The 26,654-nt window shown below is 40.5% G+C and overlaps 1 protein-coding gene across 2 annotated transcripts in view; it reads left to right on the top strand.

Annotated features, from left to right (window-relative positions):
- The window catches only part of LOC126185022 (protein Daple), a 199,706-nt gene that overhangs the window by 98,312 nt on the left and 74,740 nt on the right, over positions 1-26,654 (top strand). Inside the window, exons 11-13 of one of the 2 annotated variants that reach the window (XM_049927746.1) lie at positions 875-1,027; positions 22,267-22,548; positions 23,863-23,969. In XM_049927746.1, coding sequence (XP_049783703.1) covers positions 875-1,027; positions 22,267-22,548; positions 23,863-23,969 — 542 coding nt within the window. The remainder of the gene's footprint in view (positions 1-874; positions 1,028-22,266; positions 22,549-23,862; positions 23,970-26,654) is intronic. The other variant, XM_049927747.1, reaches the window with a different exon arrangement.

The following is a 26,654-nucleotide window of genomic DNA, read 5'->3' as shown; positions in this document are numbered from 1 at the left end:
AGTGACTTCTTTTAAACAATTCTTGTCACTGTGGAATCATTTTTCTAGAAAACCGTCTGGTTTATGATTACGTGGTCTCTGTAACCTACTTGAACCAAATACTGGGTTGGTTGCATACATTTCAGACCAATTTCATACTTGTGTCCTCTCCTGTCTGGCAGGGAGTGCTTCTCTTGTAAGCCTCATTGTCTGCAGAATGCTGAACAGTTGCATAGGTCAAAGAAAAAGGTATTGACTGAACAAACAATGGAATTTTTATTGGTGTGTAGCTATGCTACATTGAAACAGTGGAACAAATAACATCCAGTCAGTAGAGCACTTGCCTGCAAAAGGCCAAGGTCGCAGGCTTGAGTCACAGTCTTGCACTAATTTTTAATCTGTTAGACAGTTTCAGACCAATGCACACTCCATTGCAGAGTGAAAATTCATTCTGGAAACATCCAAGTGGTCTGATTTGACAGTGTTTACACTCTGACCTTGCTGTTTAAATTCTTTTATTTGTACAACAGAGCCCTCAAAATTCAGTTCTGTTTTAGTGCTGCTAAATGTGTAATGAAGAATTTGTTGTACTTATTCCACCTGTATTCACAACATCCATAGGGCACATAATTTTTCATGCAGAAATATTCATGATTGTGGCCATTTCCATGTGTAAATGAGATATTATTTGGTTGCATTCTGGTTTACTAATTTTCTGATAATAATAGCTATATTGTGTCAACATTTCTGAAAATACTAAGTAATCTTCCTTTATCAGTATTTGGAACAACGTTGAAATGATGTTGATCTACGCTGATGTAAGCATTCCTCGTGGTTTGGTCTGTTCTGTCAGAATTACAGAATTTTTAAAAGTCAGCCATTTCACTTTCTTTAGGTGGAGCAATATCAGGAGACATGTAAAAGACTTAATCAACAAACTTCTGATCTGGAAAAACTTTTTAAAGAATCACTTGCTGAAAATAAAGAACTGCAGGATGTAATTAGTTCATTAAAACAAGCTGCAGATAAAAATGGACGGGAGATACAGGTATGCTACATTTTATTTTTGTTAAGTTGCATTATTTTATGATTTGATTTTTTTTTCTTCATTTACTTTATTTTTTACACCACAGATAATAAATTCACGGGCTTCTATGTTTGCATTTCCCTTTATTGACCAAAAATATGAGTCCTGGCTTCAACCAAATGTACATGGCTTCAAGCATGTACAGTTAGTACAGGTAGTTTCAAGCAAAACGGTCCTATAAAACATGTATCTGACTTAGAGTAACAATTGAGTTGTGTGCAATGGAAAGCTCACAAAATAGTTTGAGAATATAAAAACTACTTTTTGATGGATTTAATAATCAAGAAAATAGTTGAAGAATTTTAACATTTTAAATTAGAATCTCAGAATTTTGATCAACATGCAGTGTGCTTCTCAGTGCAGTTCTGTTCACATGGGTGATCTTGGCCTTCTTTTCTTGATGCTTACAGTATTGAGCTGTATATGCTCGTGGTCACAACCAATCACTTAATTTTTTTTAGTTAGTTTGTTTTTAATTGCTATATGTGTGTGCAGTGTGTTTATAAGTATGAAAAAATGTAAACCGAAAGCAAATGGGACTGGTTGTGGCCAAATATACAATGCGATGCTAGCAGCCATCTCATATTTTGCATTAATTTTTGCTCATTAGACTTTCTCAGCCATGGCGATGTAAATATGTAACTCAATAAGAGCCAGAGAATTCAGTGTCCTGCAAATACAACTGTCAAAGTTTCCCATCATTCGTTGAAACTTCATTTCATGACAAGAATATGCAGCAACACCATCATGATGAAAGACCATGCTTGCTCCTGAAGCCAATAAGAGTAAAACTTCACTTTACTGAAAGGTTGTGAGCTTAATCCTTGCAAGATGATTCAGTAAAACATCAGTCCCAATTGACTGACTATTAATCATATCATACCACAGACAGGTGGTATGAACTTGCGTCTCAGCAATGGCTGTGCAATGAACTCTGATGTGACTGAAGGGTGTCACTGATGCCAGCAGGAATGAAACAAGTATTGCGCGTAAGCAGTTAGTGGAAGTTTGTTTGTGAATATATTGCACCTATTTGTGAATCAAGAGACATTCTGTCCATAACAAAGACAATATCTGATTAAAAAAAATAGTAAAAAACTTCTGGAGACCATCACATTTAGATGTTTAGGGTAATACTAACTAAGAGATTCCCTGCTACAATTATAACAGGCTAGGAGAGCCTTTACAAAAATGTGCTGAAGATATTCTGTTAACTTAAGTGTGAACGTTAGGAAGAAATGTGACACTGTTGTTGCGAAACCCTGTCAAGTAAATTTAAAGTACAGGTGTTTGAGGAAGACTCTGCAATAATTTTGTGCCTCCATCAGATATTGCACATAGGACACAATGGGAATAAAATAAGAGAGATTAGGGTGCATACCGAGACATATAGTGTGTGTTTTCCCATGCTCCGTACTCAAGTGGAGTTGGACAGAAAGACATTACTCATTAATATAAGACTGAAGTGCCTCCACCATGGGCCATACAGTAGCTCATGGAGTATATATGTAAATGTAGAGGACTTACATTAATAGTGCCCATAGAATTCTCTTTGGTGTCATCAGAGAATAATGTTCCACACACTTGAAACTGTCCTATAGTTGATGCTCATTTTGTTTCTTATGATACTCTGAAGAAATTTGTTTGCTTAAGACTGTATCAGTTTCACAAAAAATTGTTAAGAATATGAGTAAATGTCCATGCATCTGGTAAGGGGATTGTACGTGGTATTCTTTACGTACAGAAAAAGTTATTTTTGTTTTGACACTCATTAAAGGTTTGTTGTGAGAGCGTAAACATGTGCATCATGTGTAAACATATGCAGCATTGTCGAAAACATCAGTAACGGAAAAGAATGAAACATTTAAGTCAAAAGTCAGACTCTGGATTACCATTAATCTTTTGACCTGTGCATTTATTGTAACTTTACAAATCAGCTACAGACACACAGTAACTTTACAAATCAGCTACAGACACACACACACACACACACACACACACACACACACACACACACACACACACACACACACACAAATGTTTTTTGCTTGAAGGTTTCTGTACTACCACCTTTTTAGATATTTACCATCCTTTCTTAAAAGATCCTGCATACTCTGTAAATGACCTTTAGCTTAGTCTGTCAGCTTCAGAGTTGATACATAATAGGTGTTGCAGTCATTGCTTTCTGCCTTCCATTCATCTACCTGCCATACCAGGTGAGCTATGTGGAAAACTTTTTTTGTACTTGCATAAGAAATCTCTGCTGTTACTGTGTACAGTTAAATACTGAAAAATGTAGTGCCCACCTGTGGTGGGTATTTATAGTCCTGTAACAACTCTTTATAAGTATAAATATATTTTAGGTTATAATTCACTGCTGATTACAGTCAGAAACACACTCCAGTAATTTTATTGGATTGAAGATAATGCTTCTATGTGCCAAATGACAAAGTAGGTAACTGATAGAAATTGTAGCTTTTATAGCCAATAATTTTGGAAGAAATCACTCTTCCAGCATGAAATATGAAAATTCATCCAGCATTCTAGATCAAAGGAGACTCAATATAACAAGATGAGAAGGCAAAAGGTGGTTAAATACTAACAGCAAATGATACTTTGAAGTGGTGAAGGGGACAGATGGCAACTTAGACCTAGGTTGGGCAGACTGACAGTAATGGGTTAGATGATACACATCTACATGACAACTATGAAATTCACACTTAAGTGCCTGGCAGTGGATTCATCGAACCACCTCTGCTCTGTTTCTCTACTGTTTTAGCCTCCAAGAGTGTGTGGGAAAACCAGACACTTAAATCTTTCCGTGAGAGTTCTGATTCTCTTATATTATTACAAATTACATTTCTCTGTATGTAGGTGGGTGGCAACAGAATATTTTTGCATCTGTAGGAGAAAGTTGATGATTGAAATTTCATGAAAAGATCTTGCTGTTGTTTAAAGATTGTCACCACAGCTGTCATATCTTCAATTCTCTCTCTCTCTCTCTCTCTCTCCCTCCCTCCCTCCCTCCCTCCTTCCCTCCCTCCCTCCTTCCCTCCCTCCCCCTCTCCCCCCTCTCCCTCCCCCCCTCTCCCTCCCCCCCTCTCCCTCCCCCCCTCTCCCTCCCCACCTCTCTCCTATTTCATGATAGTACAAAGTGAGCTACACTTTGAGCTTTTTTGGTGCTCTCCAGCAGTCCTATCTGGTAAGGATCCCATACAGCCCATAATAGTCTAGCAGAGGACAGGCAGGAGTAGTGTAGGCAGTCTCTTTAGTGGATTTGTTTCATCTTCTAAGTGTTCTGACAATAAAATGCAGTCTCTGGTTCTCCTTCCCCATAACATTACATCCACATCTACATCCATACTCCGCAAGCCACCTGACAGTGTGTGGCGGAGGGTACCTTGACTACCTCTATCGGTTCTCCCTTCAATTCCAGTCTCGTATTGTTCATGGAAAGAAGGATTGTCGGTATGCTTTTGTGTGGGCTCTAATCTCTCTGATTTCATCCTCATGGTCTGTTTGCGAGATATACGTAGGAGGGAGCAATATACTGCTTGACTCCTCGGTGAAGGTATGTTCTCGGAACTTCAACAAAAGCCCGTACCGAGCTATTGAGCGTCTCTCCTGCAGAGTCTTCCAGTGGAGTTTATCGATCAGCTCTGTAACGCTTTTGCGATTACTAAATGATCCTGTAATGAAGCGCGCTGCTCTCTGTTGTATCTTCTCTACCTCTTCTATCAACCCTATCTAGTACGGATCCCACACTGGTGAGTAGCATTCAAGCAGTGGGCGAACAAGTATACTATAACCTACTTCCTTTGTTTTCGAATTGCATTTCCTTAGGATTCTTCCAATGAATCTTAGTCTGGCATCTGCTTTACTGATGATCAACTTTATATGATCGTTCCATTTTAAATCACTCATAATGCGTACTCCCAGATAATTTATGGAATTAACTGCTTCCAGTTGCTGACCTGCTATTTTCTAGCTAAATGATAAGGGATCTTTCTTTCTATGTATTTGCAGCACATTACACTTGTCTACATTGAGATTCAATTGCCATTCCCTGCACCATGCGTCAATTCACTGTAGATCCTCCTGCATTTCAGTACAATTTTCCATTGTTACAACCTCTCGATATACCACAGCATCATCCGCAAAAAGCCTCAGTGAACTTCTGATGCTATCCACAAGGTCACTTATGTATATTGTGAATAGCAACAGTCCTACGACACTCCCCTGCGGCACACCTGAAATCACTCTTCCTTTGGAAGACTTTCCTCCATTGAGATTGACATGCTGCATTCTGTTATCTAGGAACTCTTCAATCCAATCACACAATTTGTCTGATAGTCCATATGCTCTTACTTTGTTCATTAAATGACTGTGGGGAACTGTATCGATCGCCTTGCGGAAGTCAAGAAACACGGCATCTACCTGGGAACTCATGTCTATGTCCCTCTGAGTCTCGTGGATGAATAGCGCGAACTGGGTTTTACGCGATTGTCTTTTTCAAAACCCATGGTGATTCCTACAGAGTAGATTTCTAGTCTCTAGAAAAGTCATTATACTCTAACATAATACATGTTCCAAAATTCTACAACTGATCGACATTAGAGATATAGGTCTATAGTTCTGCACATCTGTTCAACGTCCCTTCTTGAAAACGGGGATGACCTGTGCCCTTTTCCAATCCTTTGGAATGCTACGCTCTTCTAGAGACCTGTGGTACACCTTCCAGTTTAAGTTATTTGTACTATAATCCCTAGGTATTCAGTCGAATTGATAGCATTTAGATTTGTGTCATTTATTGTGTAACCGAAATTTAACAGATTCCTTTTAGTGCTCATGTGATGGCCTCACACTTTTCATTATGTAGGGTCAATTACCACTTTTCACACCATACAGATATCTTGACTTAATCATTTTAATGTTGGTTTTAATCTTCCGATAACTTTACTAGGCGATAAATGACAGTATCATCTTCAAACAGTCTAAGAGACCTGCTCATATTGTTTCCTAAATCTGTTATATAGATGAGCAACAGAAAGTGGTGTATAATACTTTCTTGGAGAATGCCAGGCATCACTTCTGTTTTACTTGTTGACTTTCCATCAGTTGCTACAAACTGCGACCTTTCTGACAGGATATCACAAATCCAGTTGCACAACAGATACGATAGAATATAGTATGAAAGAAGAGGCAAATATTAATAATGTGAGAATGGTGGCTAAAAGGAGGAGGTTTAGGAAAAAAAAACAAAAAAAAAAAAACCAAAGTAAACCATAACAGGAGCAATTAGTATAAACTGAAACCATTATACGTCCTTATGGCATAGAAAGTTGAATGGTAGTTATGTGCATCAGATTATATATGACATGAATTTCCCCATAGGTGGTGTTTATATGACGAACTAGGGCTTACCATTGGTGGGGTTGGGGCATATAGTAATTGGAAAGTGTTTATGGTAAACTTTTCAGCAGAAACAGTGACAGGGGTATGAATTATATGCCAAGGAAACAAGTTGAAAGATGAGTACAGTCTGACTATGGTTATATGGAGAGAAGTAGATTACTTAAAACCTATGTGTATCTGGAGGAATTTTGGAAAAGGTTGATTTCATTGCAAGACACAGTTTCAGAAAATTATAGCACTGTGTAGAAGCTGTTGATGTGTTTTGAAGCAGGATAGTGGTGTGTGACAAGAGGTACATTCCGTGTTTTTTAAGACAAGTGGGAAGTACTGAGGCTCTGTGTCATGACATGAGAAATCTGCTTGTTGACCAGAAAGCCAGGGAAATCCTGAGATGTGAAGGTGGTGTTGAGATTGATGGTGCATTTATTTAAAGAATAACTATATGAAAATGTATGTTTACTATGGATTACAGAACTTGATGGAAGGGAATACTTTACTATCAAAAGATGTTAACTATGTTTGTGGAGGTACTGACATATCTTGATGAATCTGATAAGTGCTGAAAAAAGGATATAACCATAATTGAGGTGGCGGTCAAAAGAGAGGAAAATGACTCAAGATTCAGAAATGGGCTAGGTGTGTCTTATCTGTGAAAACTTTGAAGCTGAGAACATTTTGGGGACACCTGAGAAACAATACTAAAGTTGTGCTGGATATTGGGAAATCCTTGGAACTCCTATTGTGTCTTACGAGAGTGGTGTTAGAGCAAGTTGAGATTGTGTGTAAAACTGTTTCAAATCAGAAAGTTTAGGCTGCTATTAAAATGATATTTCTGATTTAAGTTGTGGTTAGAAGATAGTAAATCCATAACTAGATAAAGTTGTTTAAACTTAGAAGTAGGACAAAACTTCTGCTACATCAACATCTTCATTTATAATCTGCAAGACACCTTATAATGAATGGCCGTGGGTACTTCTGGTACTACTGTCTTTGCCCAATTTTCCTGTTCCATTCACAAATGTCACATGGAAAGCTCTGTATGAGCTGTAATTTCTCTGATTTTCTCATGGCAATCATTTTGCAAGGTTTATATGGGAGGAAGTAATTGTTGCCTGACTCTCCCCATAAGTACTCTCTCAGAATTTTAACAGTAAACTGCTCTGTAAAGCACAACACCTTTTTTCTGGGGTATGTCACTAGATTTTGTTGAACATGTGTAAAACACTCTCACAGTGATCCTGCGATGAAATGAACTGTTATTTATTGGATCTTCTCTCTCGCCTGTTAATCCTACTTGATAAAGGTCTCAGACTGACAAACATTACTCAAGAATTGTCTGAATGAGTATTTTGTAGGCCACTTCTTTCATAGGTGAATTACATTTCCTTAAGATTCTTCCAATGAACCTTATCCTGGCATCTGCTTTGCCTTCTATTTGTTTCAAGTGGCATTTCACTTCAGGTCACTCCAGATGGTCACTCCTAGGTATTTTACAGCATTTACTGTTTCTGGCAAGTTGTTTCCACTGCTGTAATCAAACAGTAGTGGATCATTTCACTTGTTTACATACAATATGTTACATTTATTTACATCCAGAGTCAGTTGCCATTCCCTGCACCAGTAGTCAAGACCTTTTGCAAGTCTTCCTGCATTTCACATTTCCTATTTTTCTATAGATAACAGCATTATCTGCAAATAGCCTCATAGAGCCTCCAATGTTAACACTAGTTTATTAACGTAAATGGTAATGACCCTATAACACATCCTTGTTGTACTCCCAAAACTACCTTTACAGTTGTTGAATTTGTTTCATTAAAAATGACATGTTAAGTTCTATCTACAAGAAAGTCTTCAATCTAATCACAAATCTGGTCCGATATTTGGTAAGCATGTATTTTTCCTATTAAATGACAGTGCCGAACTGTATTGTATGCCTTCTGGAATTCAAGGAACACGGCACAACCTGAGCACCTTGTCTATGGTGCTTTGGATCACATGGGCGAACAGAACATGCTGAGTTTCACAACATCACTTTTTTCAAAATCCATATTTATCTTTATAGAGGAGATTTTTGTTCCTGAAAAGTGTGGTTATGTGTGAGCATAAAATATTTTCCATAATTTTACATCATATTGACATTAGTGATGTTGTTGTTGTTGTTGTCTTCAGTCCTGAGACTGGTTTGATGCAGCTCTCCATGCTACTCTATCCTGTGCAAGCTTCTTCATCTCCCAGTACCTACTGCAACCTACATCCTTCTGAATCTGCTTAGTGTATTCATCTCTTGGTCTCCCCCTACGATTTTTACCCTCCACACTGCCTTCCAATACTAAATTGGTGATCCCTTGATGCCTCAGAACATGTCCTACCAACCGATCCCTTCTTCTGGTCAAGTTGTGTCACAAACTTCTCTTCTCCCCAATCCTATTCAATACTTCCTCATTAGTTATGTGATCTACCTATCTAATCTTCAGCATTCTTCTGTAGCACCACATTTCAAAAGCTTCTATTCTCTTCTTGTCCAAACTATTTACCGTCCATGTTTCACTTCCATACATGGATGGCTACACTCCATACAAATACTTTCAGAAATGACTTCCTGACACTTAAATCTATACTCGATGTTAACAAATTTCTCTTCTTCAGAAACGCTTTCCTTGCCATTGCCAGCTTACATTTTATGTCCTCTCTACTTCGACCACCATCAGTTATTTTGCTCCCCAAATAGCAAAACTCCTTTACTACTTTAAGTGTCTCATTTCCTAATCTAATACCCTCAGCATCACCCGACTTAATTCGACTACATTCCATTATCGTCGTTTTGCTTTTGTTGATGTTCATCTTATATCCTCCCTTCAAGACACCATCCATTCCGTTCAACTGCTCTTCCAAGTCCTTTGCTGTCTCTGACAGAATTACAATGTCATCGGCGAACCTCAAAGTTTTTATTTCTTCTCCATGGATTTTAATACCTACTCCAAATTTTTCTTTTGTTTCCTTTACTGCTTGCTCAATATACAGATTGAATAACATTGGGGAGAGGTTGCAACCCTGTCTCACTCCCTTCCCAACCACTGCTTCCCTCTCATGCCCCTCGACTCTTATAACTGCCATCTGGTTTCTGTACAAATTGTAAATAGCCTTTCGCTCCCTGTATTTTACCCCTGCCACCTTTAGAATTTGAAAGAGAGTATTCCAGTCAACATTGTCAAAAGCTTTCTCTAAGTCTACAAATGCTAGAAACGTAGGTTTGCCTTTCCTTAATCTTTCTTCTAAGATAAGTCGTAAGGTCAGTATTGCCTCACGTGTTCCAGTATTTCTACGGAATCCAAACTGATCTTCCCCGAGGTCGGCTTCTACTAGTTTTTCTATTCGTCTGTAAAGAATTCGTGTTAGTATTTTGCAGCTGTGGCTTATTAAACTGATTGTTCGGTAATTTTCACATCTGTCAACACTTGCTTTCTTTGGGATGGGAATGATTATATTCTTCTTGAAGTCTGAGGGTATTTCACCTGTTTCATACATCTTGCTCACCAGATGGTAGAGTTTTGTCAGGACTGGCTCTCCCAAGGCCGTCAGTAGTTCTACTGGAATGTTGTCTACTCCGGGGGCCTTGTTCCGACTCAGGTCTTCCTGTAATTATGCACAACTGTCCAATGACCCTTCTTGAAAATGGAAACAACCTGTGCTTTTTTCCAATTGCTAGGTGTATTTCATTCCTCCAGTGACCTACAATGTGGCACTACTAGAAGGGAGAAAATCCTTTCGCATTATCTCCATAGAAATTCACAGTATCTCACGTGGTCCAGTTTTGAGCAGCATTACTTAATTTTTTATTTCATGATTGCTTGTGTCCATATCTACTATTTTGATGTTTCTGTGATGATTGAAATGTGGAACCGTATTACGATTTTCTGTGATGAAACAATTTTGGAAGATTTAATTCAGTATTTTGGTATATTCTCTGTCATCTTTTATTTCAGTGTCAGTATTATCACTTAGTGACTTAATAGATGATATTGATCACTTACTGTCTCTCCATTAGACCAAAACTTTGTAGGATTTTTAACAGGTTGTTAGGCAAAACTTTATTTTCAGACTCATGGAATGATTTTCACAATCCTCACCTTTTGCATATGTTGGCTTGTTCACCTTCTATATAAACCTGCAATGAAGCTCTCTCTGCTTTCATAGCAGATTTCTGACATGGTGCTGAACTACTGTGGATCTTTTCCACCTCTCAGAATCTTGCTTTGCACATACTTTTCTAAGACATATTGTACAATGCTTTTTGAGTTTTATCTACAGCTTTGTCCTCACAGCTGAATGTTTGATGTTGAGTTCTTAGATGTTTTGCAGTTTGTTACCAGTAAGTCTTGCAAACTACAAATATCATCCTTCATTTTTTAACATTACTTGTAATATCCCTCATCATTAATGCTATCATAGGCTTATGAATTCCTCCTTGACATTAACTTATTGGAAAATTTCAAATCTGTTTTTTTCTACGAGGTCTTAAGACATTGCTCTTGTAATGCCTGCTAGTATAGAGGGTGCACTGCTTTTTACTGTTTCCCAGTCAAACAGGAAGCTACACTCACCTGCTAATCATTTGTCCTTGGATCGTTAAGGCATTGGGCTTTTCTTTGCTGGTGTTTCGTCGCCTAATTGTTAATGATTAAAAACAAATGAGTCACATAGTAAGATTCATCTGCCATCTACTACACTGCCATAGTAACAACACTTAATGGCCTGCTAGATACCACTACTAGTGAATATGTTGTTCCTTTACTTAGAAGGCAAATAAACCAAATTATTTTTTTAAGAAGCCACTGTGATGCCTGAACTGCAAGATGACAACACCCCTGGGGGCCATGAGACACAGTACTAAAGCCCCTGGAATAGATAATTCAGCAGTTAGAATCATCCAAGACAAGTTGATGGCATGGTACTGTCAGTGGCTCTTGAAGGGTAAGAAAATAGCCACAGGAGACTGGAGAGGTTAGCCCGACTTTAATTGCCAGAAAGGAGTGCAGGTTGTTGGGATGAATTTGTAAGTGACTAATGTGAGTCTGAGACAAGAAGTTAGTATTAAAATTCTCAATTAAAAGCCTGGATAACATCTCAACATGACATTTAGGAAATTGTTGCAATGTGTAATTGAGTGGAGAATATCATCAAATAGAACTTGAGAGGCAGACAACAGAAATTCACGGATGCATGCAAGTTTATTTGTGCCTTTAGTAGCTGTGAAGTATGCACTTTCAGGAGAAGTTTGGTGAGGGGCAAGAATTTTTGTGGTATGAAAAGCAGATACTTATGAGGGTAGGGATTGCATATAATAACAGTGTGTTACGAAGAGACAGTTAGATACTTTTGAAAGCCTGTATGAATCATGACACATTTTGGACTAGTACTGTGGTAGTTGTCCTACTGCCCACCATGAGGTTTCGAAGTATGGCCTTTGGAAATTATGCCAAAGTTTGGAAAATGGAGGAAGAAATATGTAAATGAAACTGAGACAGGTTAAAAGCATACACATAAAAAAGATCCGTGGAGCCAACCCAGAAGAATGACATCCAAAAGATGAATGTTCACCAGACAATGCTGTCCTTGCTGTGGATGGATCCTCCAACTTTTCCACAACTGGTATTACATTCTGAAGATATATTTTGAAATGAGGCCTATCCAGACCACAGTCTCCAGGCACCACCCGCCCAATGTACACTACAACTCCGGTTAACTGAACTAAAGGGGGGGGGGGGGGGAAGGGGGGAAGGGAACTGTTTCAGATAACAGATTTTTCAGTTAAGCCATGAATATATAAAAAGTACAACATTATTTTGTTTTATGATATTACAGTATGTATTTTTGAAAAGTTTTGAAAGAGGAACACTGTTTCCACTATTTCTTGTTTCATGATTTCTTGCAGATCATCCTGAACGACCCATTCATCTACCTTGTACATATCCAAGTCTTCGCATCCAGTATTTCTTTTTACCTTTTGTTTCATTTCTTCAGAATTTTCCAGTGTGTCTCCTTCAAAAACATCATACAGTTTTCTTCAGTACCTTTGAAGAGTTCCTGCTTTCACATTATTCCAAGCTTGGCCAAACCGCTCAAGTACATTTTTCATATTTACTGCCGTCAGTGCTTCATTCATGTTTTATATGTGATTGTTTTGCAGGATGGTCCTCAAAAATAGCTCTTTGTAGTGCCATTTAAATGTTGCTCTTATGCCCTAATCCAGTGGTTGAAGTAGACTGGTAATATTTGGAGGAAGGAAGCACACAACAAATCAACACTTGTAACTCACTAGGATGCATAGGTATACAGTCAATTAGTAAGTTTGCTTTTATAGGGAGATCTTTTTTAGTTAAAAACTTTTCAACTTTCAGTAGATCCGATCCCTAAAACATTCAGCAAAAAGTTAACAAAACATCAAAGATGTTTTTTGGGCTTTTTAAAAACCTAGTAGTGTATTCCTGTTGGTTGGTTGGTCTGGGGGAGGGGACCAAACAGCGAGGTCATCGGTCCCATTGGATTAAGGAATGATGGGGGAGGAAGTTGCCCATGCCCTTTCAAAGGAACCATCCCAGCATTTGCTTGAAGTGATTTAGGGAAATCACGAAAAACCTAAATCAGGATGCCCAGACACAGGTTTGAACCTTCATCCTCCCGAATACTATTCCAGTGTGCTAACCACTGCACTATCTCACTAGGTGATACTGTATTCCAGGAACATCCTTTAACACTCAGGGTTTTTCGACTTCCTGATACATATTGGGGGCAGTCTATGAGAGCCAGAAGTGTTTGATGCTAAAAGAACTGTTTTCCATTCTTTTTTCCTCCTGAGGCAAACGTTTCTTTTATGGAAACTAAGGACCTTGTGGGTGACATCTTAAAATTAGCACCCATTTCATCAGCAATGTGAAGGTGGCTCTTAGTGCAAACTCTGTTTTCGAAACATCAACTGCATTTGGATCTGCAGATAACTTTTCTCCACATACATTGAGATGCCGAATTCCATATCTGTTTTTAAACCTGTCTAACCACCCAGAGCTTGAGAAAGAATTGTATTGCTCCACACCTAACAACTCAGTTAACATTTTGTCAGGCCATTGATAGGCAGGCCCTTTTCTCATTGTTGGGTGAACCAAAGATAAAGAACCTCACCTACTTTTTCAAAGTTGGAAGTTTTCATTGTTTTCTGTGAGGGTTTTTCACAGCTTCCTCCAGAAATTAAGGCTTCACCCATTCCAAAACGATAGAAACACCAGCTCTGTAATTAGCTGCAGCAATTTTCAGTAAGCTTCCTTTTTCAACTTCTTTGATAGCAACTAATTTATCAGTGAAAGTAATCGCAGCACACTTCCGCTAGTCTCCATAGCCCAAAAATACACATGCAATGGAAGTAAACAACCACTTGAAGACACTATTGTTGTCAGTGTACCCATATTTCAACTAGCGTGTCAGTGTCTGGCAAAGCAACTCAAGGTTGGCCACCCACCTTTTCCCATTAGCTACACTCAGTACACTGTTGCCCTCAAATTATTTTCAAGCAGTACGATATTAATTTTTGGTTTTGCAATTTTTGGAGGTGTTTCGGATAACCCAGGTTTTGGTTGACCCGAGTTCGATTAACTGGTGCCTTACCATATTGATGTTTTGCTCTGTAATGTTGCAGTCAGACTCTGTTCATCTCTTCAGCCTGTTTATTTGGATTTGATAGATATTACTATCACTGTTTCTGATGCAAAGTAATTGTACTAGCAACCTGCTGTTGTGTTGCACGCGTAGCACTAATTATCTACAGCTGGGCGACTTTTCTGGTGTAGCAGTACTAAATTATATAGACAAACCTTCCTCATGAATCAATCCATCGATTTGTGTGAACCCTATCAAAATCCCTACAGTAGTTCCTGAGATTAGCCTTCAAACAGAGACTAAAAAAGTGACAGGGGACTTTAATTTATAAGATGTACAGATGCACTGTTCTGCCTCCACATATTCGTGCCTTATCCATGGTAAGATGTATTTCTTCAAAAGAGTACCAACCTGAATAACAACCCATGTCATAGATCATCTAAAAGAAAGGCGTTCAGCTTTCAGCATCGGTCATGAGGACTTATCACCCGTCACTAAGAATCACTGGCTATGGAATCTACATTCTGAATACACATAGTTTTGTTGCTAAGCAATCTCTGTAACACTAGAGCTGTGATGTTATTGCCTGCTTCAGCACTTACAAATTTGTGTCAGTATCTTTATATTTATTCATTTTTCTTTTTCATCTCTTCCTTATCTTTTGGAATTCATTTGTTACTGTATCTGTCCTTTTCCACTGCTTTTAACAATTTGCCTCTTATTTCTTGTTTTTCCTACTTTCACCCCATTTAGGCTTCTGTTTTCAGTCAGACTTTCCACCTGTCTTCTTTGAACCATTTCAAACTTTTCAGGTTTTGAAACTACATTTGTTGTTTGTCTTTCATTGTCAATTTCCTTCTTGTACTGTGCTACTGTGTTTTCTGTGAGACAAGGTACTGAGTAAATTTCCTACTTCATAGTTCAGATATGCCATTTCCTCAACCCTATCTTCTCTCCCTCTCAACTCAACCCTCCCCTCCCCTCCCCTCCCCTCCAGTTGTGTTGACAGTTCTAGCGGCGCAGTCTGTTGCCCGACGAATTTGTAGCAGTTCCGAAGCGAATGCTGTGAAGTGTTTCCTTCAGTTTAGAAATCGAATTGAACTTGTTGTGGACTGGCAAGACAGCCAATCCACTATGAGGAAGCCGAAAGGCATGCGTTTAAGCTCACGCAGGCTGGCGTGAGGTCTGGAACTGGACAAGGAAGTTAGACTTTAGCAAAAAAGGTCGTAGCTGTTGGAATACTTAACTTTAATCCATAATTGGTGAACATAGCTCTTGACGGTACATGTTTTACAGCATCAATAGTAACTGGTAATGGCACTTTGCTAGGTCGTAGCAAATGACGTAGCTGAAGGCTATGCTAACTATCGTCTCGGCAAATGAGAGCGTAATTTGTCAGTGAACCATCGCTAGCAAAGTCGGCTGTACAACTGGGGCGAGTGCTAGGAGGTCTCTCTAGACCTGCCGTGTGGCGGCGCTCGGTCTGCAATCACTGATAGTGGCGACACGCGGGTCCGACGTATACTAACGGACCGTGTCCGATTTAAAGGCTACCACCTAGCAAGTGTGGTGTCTGGCGGTGACACCACAGAACTGACTAGGGCTTAAGTAAGGGGAGTGCAGTAGGTGGTATAACACTTGGCAGCCCCATCAGTCAAACAAATCAGTAACAGATTGCACTGTACGTGCTTGCTGCACTCCCCTGACTTACACCCTCATGAGTTCAACTCGATTTCTAAACTGAAGGAAACACTTCACAGCTCTTGCTTCAGAACTGCTACAAATTCATTGGGCAATAGACCGTGCCGCTTGAACTGTCCACACAACTGGCACTGCTAAGAGTATCCTACAACTTCCACATCACTGGCAATGGGTTGTACACAATGCTGGTGACTACTTTGAAGGTCAGTAAAACTTTGAAACATGTATCTATTTTGTGCGAGCTGTAAATAAATAGTTGCCACTATTAAAGTTCCAGCCCTTGTATGTTGGAATAATAGATTGAATGCCAATAGGTGTGGCATTTTTAAATACTTTTAAAACTAACAACTGTAGGAAGAAAAATATGGATAAAGGGTGTGAAATAACTTTAGTGAAATGTGGGTAAATACCTGTACTTTTTAGAGTCTGTTGGCCACCTGATTAACCTATGAAAATGATGCAGTCTAGGTGTCATAGCAACTGATTAGAGTCACATTTTCAAATCCCCATATCCCAATCCACATTCAGGCTTCCTATTGTCTTTATTTGATATGGTTAAGTTGATGTCAGGGTGGTGCCTTTGAATAGGACATGGCTGATCTCTCTTCTCATCCATGTATTCTCTTTGACAACCTGGACACCAGGTGGTGATGCAGTCCAAGAGACTGCTAACACAACAATTAACTACAAATACTCTGAAAATTTTAATAGTAAATTTCTGGTAAAATGTAAATAATTTAAGAGTAAAGGAAACCACTCACTGAAAAGCATTGAGTCATCAACAGTGACCTCACAAGAAAGAAAAAAAGACTTGTTAGATTTTTGGAATAAATCGTTTCTTGAGCTAGAGCAAGTCGCCCCCCCCCCTCCCGTCACCCCCCCCCCCCCCCAACACACACACACACACACACACACACACACACACACACACACACACACACACACACACAGCTGTTCTCCTATATAGTGCAGTTTGGCAGGTTTTGTAGACTGTGGTCATTGAGGGGGAGGGCTGTGGGAGGCAGGAACAGGGGTTTGTGGTGAGTAGCTAGTGACTCAGAAGGAGGCAGCCAGTTTGTTGGCTAGGAATGTGGGAGGGAGGAATGGCAGGTGGATGGGCTAGGCATATGGGCACTGATGTCAGAGCCAGTGGGGAACAGCACATGATAAAGGAGACATGGATACAAGAACTGGGTGGGTGTGATACAACAGAAGAAGGGGAAGCCGTTGGACAGAGGGTGTGGGGACGGTGGTTTAACTGAGATTGAAGCCAGGAGGGTTACAGGAGTGAAGGATGTCTACATCTACATCCATACTCTGCAAGCCACCTGACGCTGCATAGTTCAGAAAAACTGGTGGTGGAGGGAAGGATGCAGATGGATTGTGTTGTGAAGCACCCATTGAAATCTAGCATCTTGTGCCAAAATGCGTGTTGTGCCACCAGATGGTCAGCTTTGTTTTTGGCCACAGATTGGCAGTGGTCATTCATCATTCATTCTGGAGGACAGCTGGGCAGTGATTGCCACAGTGATCATATTCCTGCAGAAGACCCTGGTGCAAGAGCTGTGCAATCCACCCACCCAGCACTTCCTACTCCAGTTCCGTCACAGACTTGTCCTACCCCACCTATGAAAGCAGCTAAGTTGGCTGCAGTCACTGCACAGCTTTTTATTTCTATGTGACGACCAACCAGCTGTACCAGAATGAATGGCCACCACCAAACTGTGTTCAAGAACAAAGTTGACCACCTGGTGGCAGAAGATGCAGCTGCGCACAACATGCGCGATTTCAATGGCTGCGTCACAACCTGGGCCATCTGGACCCTGTCCTCCACCACCAGCTTTCCTGAACTATGCAGGTGGTAGTTATTCTTCCAACACGTGTTTAAAACATATGTTACATACATCTGTTCCTGTGCTGCCCTCCCTCTCTGTCCTCCTCTTCGTCACCCTATCTCCTTGTCCACCTCATCCTCTCACCTCTACATATCCATCTTCTCCTCCCCCTGGAGTAGAGCCAGGACGTACCTACCTACATACATACATACATATGTGCTGCTAATATATACCAGGTGTACCGGTATGAAATGAGCGTTTTTGAAACACTAATTTTGAATTGAAAAGTAAAAACATTTTATTCAAAGTACTGACCATTGCTTTCTATACATTTTGACCACCTTTCTGGGAATTTGTGGACACCACGCCAATATGAATATTTGTCTTTTGAAGCAAACCAATCAGTCACCCAATTTTTGACTTCTTCGTAGGAATCGAAGTGTTTCTCAGCCAATGCGTGTCCCATTGATGAAAACAAATGGTAGTCGGAAGGAGCCAAGTCTGGTGAATACGGCGGGTCGGGTAGCAGCTCCCAGCCAAGTGTTTTGATTGTGTCCTGAACCAATTTTGCTTTGTGTGTAGGTGCATTGTTGTGTAAGAAAATTACTTTGCCATGTCTTCTGGCCCATTCTGGTCTTTTTTTGATCAATGCATAGTTCAAATTGATCATTTTTGCTTGTAGCAATTAGTATTCACAATTTCACCGGGTTTTAGAAGCTCATGGTACACCACACCTTTCTGTCCCACCAAACACAGAGCCTTGTCTTCTTGCCGAATCGATCTGGTTTTGCAGTCGATGTTGATGGTTGTCCCGGATTAACCCACGATTTTTCCCGTTTAGGATTCTTAAAATAAATCCATTTTTCATCGCCAGTAACAATTCGATGCAAAATTGATATTCTTTCATGTCTTTGATGCAAAATTTGACAAATGGTTTTTCAGTTTTCCATTTGTCTTTCATTCAGTTCATGTGGCACCCATATTCCACGCTTTTGGATCTTTCCCATAGCTTTCAAACGGTCAGAAATTGTTTGTTGTGCAACATTTAGCATTGCTGCCATTTGCTTCTGACTCAAAGTATTATCTTCATCCAATATTACTTGCAATTCGACGTCTTCAAACTTTTTTGTTGAAACCATCTTTTGCATGTTCCTTCTGTTAGAGCATGATCACCATATGCCTCGACAAGCATTCAATGCGACTCTGCAGCACTTTTTTTCTAATGAAAACAAAAAATTAATGCTTTCTGCAAATCATCACTTTCTGGTACAAAATTCGACATTGTTAACATGATGAAAACATATGATGATGATTGTTCCATGAGTTGATGTATACTAAATATCTTTGACAGATGTCATACCAACCAAATAAAAAAAAAATTAAGGCTCGTTCACAACAAATGTTCCCTTTCAACACATTTGTACACTCATTTCATGCCGGTACACCTGGTATACTACCCTTTTCTTCATGGCTTCACTTGCGCACATGCTCAACACGTATATTGCACACTTCTCTTCCTCCCACTTCTCTGTGTCCACCTCTTCCTGCGTCCGTGTTTCTGTCCATCTCCTCCTTCCACGTCTATCTGTCCAACTCCTCCCCACTCTATTTCTTCTCCTCCTACTGAGCAAGGTGGTGCATTGGTTAGCACACTGGATTTACACTCAACAGGACGGCAGTTCAAACCTGTGTCCGGTCATCCTGATTTCCCTAAATGCCATGATGGTTCCTGTGAATGGGCATGGCCAATTTCCTTCCCCATACTTCCCTAATTGGATAGGACCAATGATGTCACTGTTTGGTCCCTTCCCCCCTCTGTCTATCCCTCACCTGCCCCATTTCTCCCTGTCCTCCTCCTTCCCAGCTCTCCCTATCCATCTACTCCTCCCCCCCCCTCTTCTGCCCATCTTTGCCTCCCCCCCTCTCTCTCTCTCTTTCTTCTTTCTCTCTCTCTCTGCCTCACCCCCCCTCTCTCTCTCACTCTGCCTCACCCCCCCCTCTCTCCCTCTCTCTCACTCTGCATCACCCCCTCTCTATCTCCGCCCATCCCTGCCTCACCCCCACTCTATCTCCGCCCATCCCTGCCTCACCCCCCTCTCTATCTCCGCCCATCCCTGCCTCACCCCCCTCTCTATCTCTGCCTATCCCTGCCTCGTCCCCCTCTCTATCTCCGCCCATCCCTGCCTCACCCCCCTCTCTATCTCCGCCCATCCCTGCCTCACCCCCTCTCTATCTCCGCCCATCCCTGCCTCACCCCCTCTCTATCTCCGCCCATCCCTGCCTCACCCCCTCTCTATCTCTGCCCATCCCTGCCTCACCCCCCTCTCTATCTCTGCCCATCCCTGCCTCACCCCCCTCTCTATCCCTGCCTCACCCCCCTCCCTCTCTATCTCTGCCCATCCCTGCCTCACCCCCCTCTCTATCTCTGCCTATCCCTGCCTCGTCCCCCTCTCTATCTCTGCCCATCCCTGCCTCACCCCCCTCTCTATCTCTGCCCATCCCTGCCTCACACCCCTCCCTCTCTATCTCTGCCCATCCCTGCCTCAACCCCCTCTCTCTCTGTCTCTGCCCATCCCTGCCTCAACCCCCTCTCTGTCTCTGCCCATCCCTGCCTCAACCCCCTCTCTGTCTCTGCCCATCCCTGCCTCAACCCCCTCTCTGTCTCTGCCCATCCCTGCCTCAACCCCCTCTCTGTCTCTGCCCATCCCTGCCTCACCCCTCCCTCTCTATCTCTGCCCATCCCTGCCTCACACCCCTCCCTCTCTATCTCTGCCCATCCCTGCCTCAACCCCCTCTCTGTCACTGCCCATCCCTGCCTCAACCCCCTCTCTATCTCTGCCCATCCCTGCCTCACCCCCCCTCTCTATCTCTGCCCATCCCTGCCTCACCGCCTCTCTATCTCTGCCCATCCTTGCCTCACCGCCTCTCTATCTCCGCCCATCCCTGCCTCGCTGCCTCTCTATCTCCGCCCATCCCTTCCTCACTGCCCCCCCCCCTCTCTCTCTCTCTCTCTCTCTCTCTCTCTCTCTCTCTCTCTCTGCCTCACCTTCTCCCTCCCTCCATCCCCTCTTCCTCCTCCCATGTACACTTCTTGCTTCCCCCCCTCTCTCTTTGTCCACCTTTGTCCTATCCATTCCCACTTCTCCCCTTCCTCTGTCCATCCTCACCCCCACCCTATCTCTGTGTCCATCTCCCCCTCCACTGTCTCTCTGTCCATTTCCCCCTCCACTATCTCTCTGTCTGTGTGTCCTCCTTCCCATCTCTCTTATCTCTGTCTATCTCATCCTCCTGCAATGTTTGACCATCTCTTTCTCACACCTCTCTGTCCATCTCATCCTCCCCCCTGTCTGTCCATTGCCTACTTCCATCTCTCTGTAATCCCTTCTCCTCATCCCCCTCTGACCATTTCTTTCTCCCCTCTCTCTGACCATCTCCTCATCCCCTCTGTCTGTCCATCTCCTCCTTGCCCCTTGCCCCTGTCTGTCCATATCGTCCTGGCCCCCTGTCCACCTTATCCATATCTTCTTTTCCAACCCTCCCCCCCCCTTGCCCATTTCTTCCTCCCCACCACTGCCCATCTCCTCTTCCCTCTGTCCATCTGCTCTCCCCCTCTCCCCCATTGATCAACTTTCCCCTATTTGTCTACCTACACCTCCCCCCTCTCTCTGCCCATCTCCTCATCCCCCCTCTCTCTCCCTGCCCATCTCCTCATCCCCCCTCTCTCTCCCTGCCCATCTCCTCATCCCCCCTCTCTCTCCCTGCCCATCTCCTCATCCCCCCTCTCTCTCCCTGCCCATCTCCTCATCCCCCCTCTCTCTCCCTGCCCATCCCCTCATCCCCCCTCTCTCTCCCTGCCCATCTCCTTCACCCCCTTTTTCTGTCCATCACCTCCTCCCCCATATTTGTTTCCATCCTCTCCCCTTCTCCCTCTCTCCATGCATCCCCTCCTCTATCTATCTCAGCTGTCCCCCATCCATGCCCATTCACATGTGTAGCTTCATCAAAACAGGTCGATAAAGCAGGCTGATACTACTCTCACAGCATGCCTGTCATGCAGGGCAGCCTACATGTTGTGCTGGGAAAAAAACAAACAAACTTGTTTTTGCCCATATCTCCGCTCCTATATACTGACAGTGCTGATACTTATGAAGTTTGTTGTTTGTGTGCCACATTTGATTGAAATCTATGCAGGGGTTTGGGAGGAGATCCCACACCTACTGACATATCTGCATGCTGCTTTATATGCATGTGTGATTTGTGGCTGACAAGGGAGCACAAATATTTTATAGCACACTGGAACAACCTCATGCATTTTCAGCAGTGTACAACTTTTAGAAAATGCTCTAACATTCTTTATAGTGGCATTATTATAATTTCCAAATTTTGTTTTACTTGCTGTATAATATATGAGTTATTCAGCAGTAGAGTGTGAATGTGCTTTCCAAAAAGAAAAGTTTGTTAGCCTTGAATTCATGTATTTCATGTTCAGAAGTTTGATACTTTTTACAGGCTGCTGTGTTTAATTCCCATATTTTGTTAAATTATTCTTTAGTATGGATTTAGTATAAAATACCCCTTTAAATTATTTTCTCTTTCATGCAGGCAGAACGTGCGAAAGTTGAGGAACTCGAGAAGGCTGTAGAGAGTTTGTCATCTGAAAAGAAACAATTACTGGATCAGTTGGAAAGTTGTAAAGAACGTCTGGAGGGACAACAGAAACTCTTAGAATCAATGGAAGAGAAACTAGCTGATGCAAGTAAGCAAGCATTATTGTGTGATAAACACATATTAGAAGCCAAAAGTGCCACAGAAAGAGCAGAGACAAGTGAGAAAGAATCTCAGACATGGGCAAAGGAAGTTGCAAAACTCAGAGATCTATTGGAGGTATGTTGAATGTTAAACTCAGAAACTGTAATGAAATCCACAGCGTTTCTGACAATTGGTCTAAAATTTTAGTTTTCAAATCTTTTGCACTTTATTAGCAATTATTACGGAGAAAAAGAGAGCAAAAATGCAGTCTTTTCAGTTTTGTCATGTATTCCAATTAAATGTTGTTTTATTTTTGTGTGGTATTTCCATGATTGGTGAGGTGTAATATGTGGTCAAAATTTAATTCTATTGAAACAGATTTACATTAAATATGTCAGAAAAGAGTGGGTTTATGCTTTTGGCAGGTCCTGTCAGATCAGTGACTCAGAAAATTAGTGTGTTGTGTGTTAGAAAATAGTGGAAAGTTATTGGACATTTTACTACCAGTTCAGTTCAATTTTTTTTCCTTTGAACCCTGCAGAAATGGAAACACTAAATGGTCCACCAATTTCTTTACCCAAGTTGCTAACACATACTTAAAAAAAATCAGTGAAAGTATAATATTTTTTGTTAGATTTCTTTTTCCACATTATACTACTCACACTTCCAAGATGCAGTGATTAAGAAAACTGCCTTGTAGTTTGGTAGAATAATAATAAAGTACTCACAGTGGAGGTTAGTTCCTGGTTACCAATTTCATGTGTATTTATATCGAGGAAACTTGAATGAGGAGACATGACTTTCATTGTGTGATGTTTGCAAATTGCATATAACATTGGCCATTGGTTGTAAATAAGCTGTGTGCTTATATACACGGGCTGAAAGGTGTGTCTTTCTGTTCGTCATAAGTTTGATTTGGAATAGGTAATGGTGAAAGATAAAGAAGCAGCAGTATACAGAACAGTAATATATTTATATAGAATGTCAATTTTTGAGCAAATCTTTCATGATGAAGAACTTTGTTATCAAGAGTATAACTTCATGTATGAAAGTAGGCAATCTGAAAAACTCAACTCATTACTTGGAACTGTTGACTCCTATATATTTAAAGAGCCCAGAATATTACAAATAACAGTTTAATGTAATAAGAGACATGTCATTAACCAAGAATAGTTGTTTTGCATTCAGACAAAATGTTGTAGCATTGCAGAGTGGAGTGTATATTTTATCATACTCGCTCTCATATTAATTTGAATTTTCTGTTTTTATATGTGCACAGTGGAAAGTTATTGTTTGTGGAATGTTCGAAAATGTATTCGAAATCATTTTTATTTACTTGATTTCAAGCAACTATGTATATTTGTGTGCATGAACTGTGTGATTTATCAGTCTTATCATATTTTGAAACTATATATGTATTTTGAAACTGTATGAAGTGAAACATTGCAGGAAAAGGACAAAGCACTTGATCAATGTGCAGCAGATGCTGAATCTCAAAGAAAAGAAGTTACAAGGCTCACCAGAGATCTGGAAGAAGCATCATCACAAATAATGAGGTAACAATATTTAATAAACAATTGGAAAAGAAGATTAATGTGGGTTTTTAAATAAATTGGTCCTAACAGGGGTATTTTGTGTCAAAATATTATTATTTCAGTTTTGCATTTTTTTATTTTTTATTTTTATTTTATTTTATTATTATTTATATATATATATATATATATATATATATATATAAAAATTTTTTTTTGCCCACTATTTCTTCAGTGACCTATGTTTAACTTTTCAGTGTGTGGATTCCAACCTTGAAGAGTGAGTCTGGAAGATCTGCAAAATATCTCTTCATTGGATTCCAGATTCCATATCTTTTTCATCCACTGTTCTCACAGTTCTCTAAAACTGTTGAATAAGGTGGATGTTACAAAGAGTGATAATTCTGATCCCTCAGTTTTCTCATTACCAAAATACTTCTGTGGACAGGTGTATTGTTGTGATGAAAGTTGTTTTTATTCATTGAAATGCTCATAACTGTTTTTCAGTTGATTCAGAAGTTATGCATAATGTTCACCAGTTATTTCTTTGCTCTTTGCAAGCCAATAAAGGAGAAAAATATTTAAAATACATGAAAAGGTTGTGGTGTTTTCTAAATATTTTGGTAAATGAAATAACTTCATGTTTTTTGATTGCTACTTCGTTTCTGGTTAGGAGTAGTGAACATCTCATCCACAGTAAGAAATTGGTACACAAAATATGTTGGATTCTTTTTAAAACAATCCACACATTGTTGGGAAACTACTTTTGCATTTGATTTTGGTCAACATTCAACAAATTTGGCTCCCATCTTGCACAAAACATTATCATAACCAATTCTCTATGTAAAATATTCCATACTGTACCAACAGATATGTATGTGGGGTACAAAATTAAAACATTTTTTTTTTCTGAGAAAGTTATGGATAATTTTTTATTTATTAATTTTTTAAAATGTAGGGTATAGTTAGATTTTATCAAAATTATTGCCTTTCATATGGAATTATTCACTAAGGAATTATTTTCTTCAGTTATTAAAACTGTCTACAGTTTGCGGCTTATCTTGGATATGAGTTTTATTTACTTTCAAAGAAATTTCCTTACTTCCTTGATTTAGATTTCCTGTCTAATTTTTAATATGTTCCATGAAGTTTTTAATTTGTCACTAGCTTAGCTTATTTTTTCTTTCTTTGTGTGTGTGTGTGTGTGTGTGTGTGTGTGTGTGAGAGAGAGAGATATTCCAGTCTGTTTGTCTTGTAGAGGGACATCCATTGATACCACATTTGACCCGACCCTTCATCCCGTTTGTGAGTAGCGGGGAGGGCACGGCAACTTTGAAATCTTCAGTGGGAATCCCTGTTTTTTATTGTTATTGCAGGTTACGAGTCTATAACAGAATCTGCATACATTTTGTCTGAAACATTTTCTTCATTTGGCCTCAGATGGCACTGTAATCGGGGGAATAGAAATGGGTACATGATCATAATTTACGACATGCTACTTGATGGTCCTTGAATATGCAGTGTCATGTGAGATCCCACCTCCAAACTTCGAGGGTAGGATAGGCCAGTATTTCATAACATGTAATTGGAAACCCCATTCATGATGTATTCGAACAGCGGACTACTCAACATGCCACTGTGGTAACGGAGAGAACTACGACATATCATAACAGGCAGTGTATTGTGACCAGAGCTCATGTATCATGCAGATGTAGAACAGATAGCGGCTCTAAACATTACAGTACTTGCATAGCATTTATTGCCTCCACGCCAACCTATCATTTGGAGAACAGATGTGCAAGTGGAAAATAAATGTTACAACCACAGAAGAAAAAATTGAAATGATCCTGATTTACGGAGAATGGAGGGGAATTGGTGAGACTGCTGTTGCCTTGTATGCTGAGCATTTTCCAGAGAAAGCTCACACTCATTTGTCCTTTTACAATGTTGTTAATGCCTTTATGTCAGATGACAGCGTACAGGCTGGCAAAAGGAAATGAAACAAATGTGTTACAGGAGAAGCTAATGAAATAGCTGTACTAGTGGCAGTGCACCACAATCCAAGGATAAGTGCCCGGCAAGTACACTGCAATTCTGGTATGGTGTTAAGTAGTATTGTCACAATACTGCATTGTCATAAATATCATCCATACAACGTGTCACTGCATCGAGAACTTCATAGCACCGAATTCCATAACCAGGTGGTATTTCATCAATAGGTACATCAACAGATGCAAACAACCCTCATGTTGTTTGCCTAGGTACTATTTTCCGATGAGTCTACATTCACAAACCATGATAGCATTAACTGGCATAACATGCATTACTGGAGTGTAGACAATCCCCACTGGTTACAGCAAGGTGACCATCGACATTGCTGGCTGGTTAATGTATGGTATGTCATCACAGGGAACAATCTCATTGCTCTGTATTTCTGTCGATGGCGTGTTGATTGGATGCAAATATTGAATGTTTTTGGGACAGGAGCTAGTGGTACTACTGCAGGATGTTGCCCTGGATGTTCAACAACGTATGTGGTTTCAGCATGACACTTGTCTAATGCAGTACATAATTGAAGCACGGGATGTATTAAACTGTGTTCACACTGGTTGACGGATTGTTAGGAGTGGCCCTATTAATTGGCCCACTAGATCCCTGATTTCTTTATATGAGGAATTTTAAAAGATAAGGTGTACCAGCAAATGTCAA

The sequence above is a fragment of the Schistocerca cancellata genome, chromosome 4, assembly GCF_023864275.1.
Source record: "Schistocerca cancellata isolate TAMUIC-IGC-003103 chromosome 4, iqSchCanc2.1, whole genome shotgun sequence".
Lineage (NCBI taxonomy): Eukaryota > Metazoa > Arthropoda > Insecta > Orthoptera > Acrididae > Schistocerca > Schistocerca cancellata.
The sequence above is the reverse complement of the archived record's forward strand: the minus strand, read 5'-3'. Positions and strand labels throughout refer to the sequence as shown.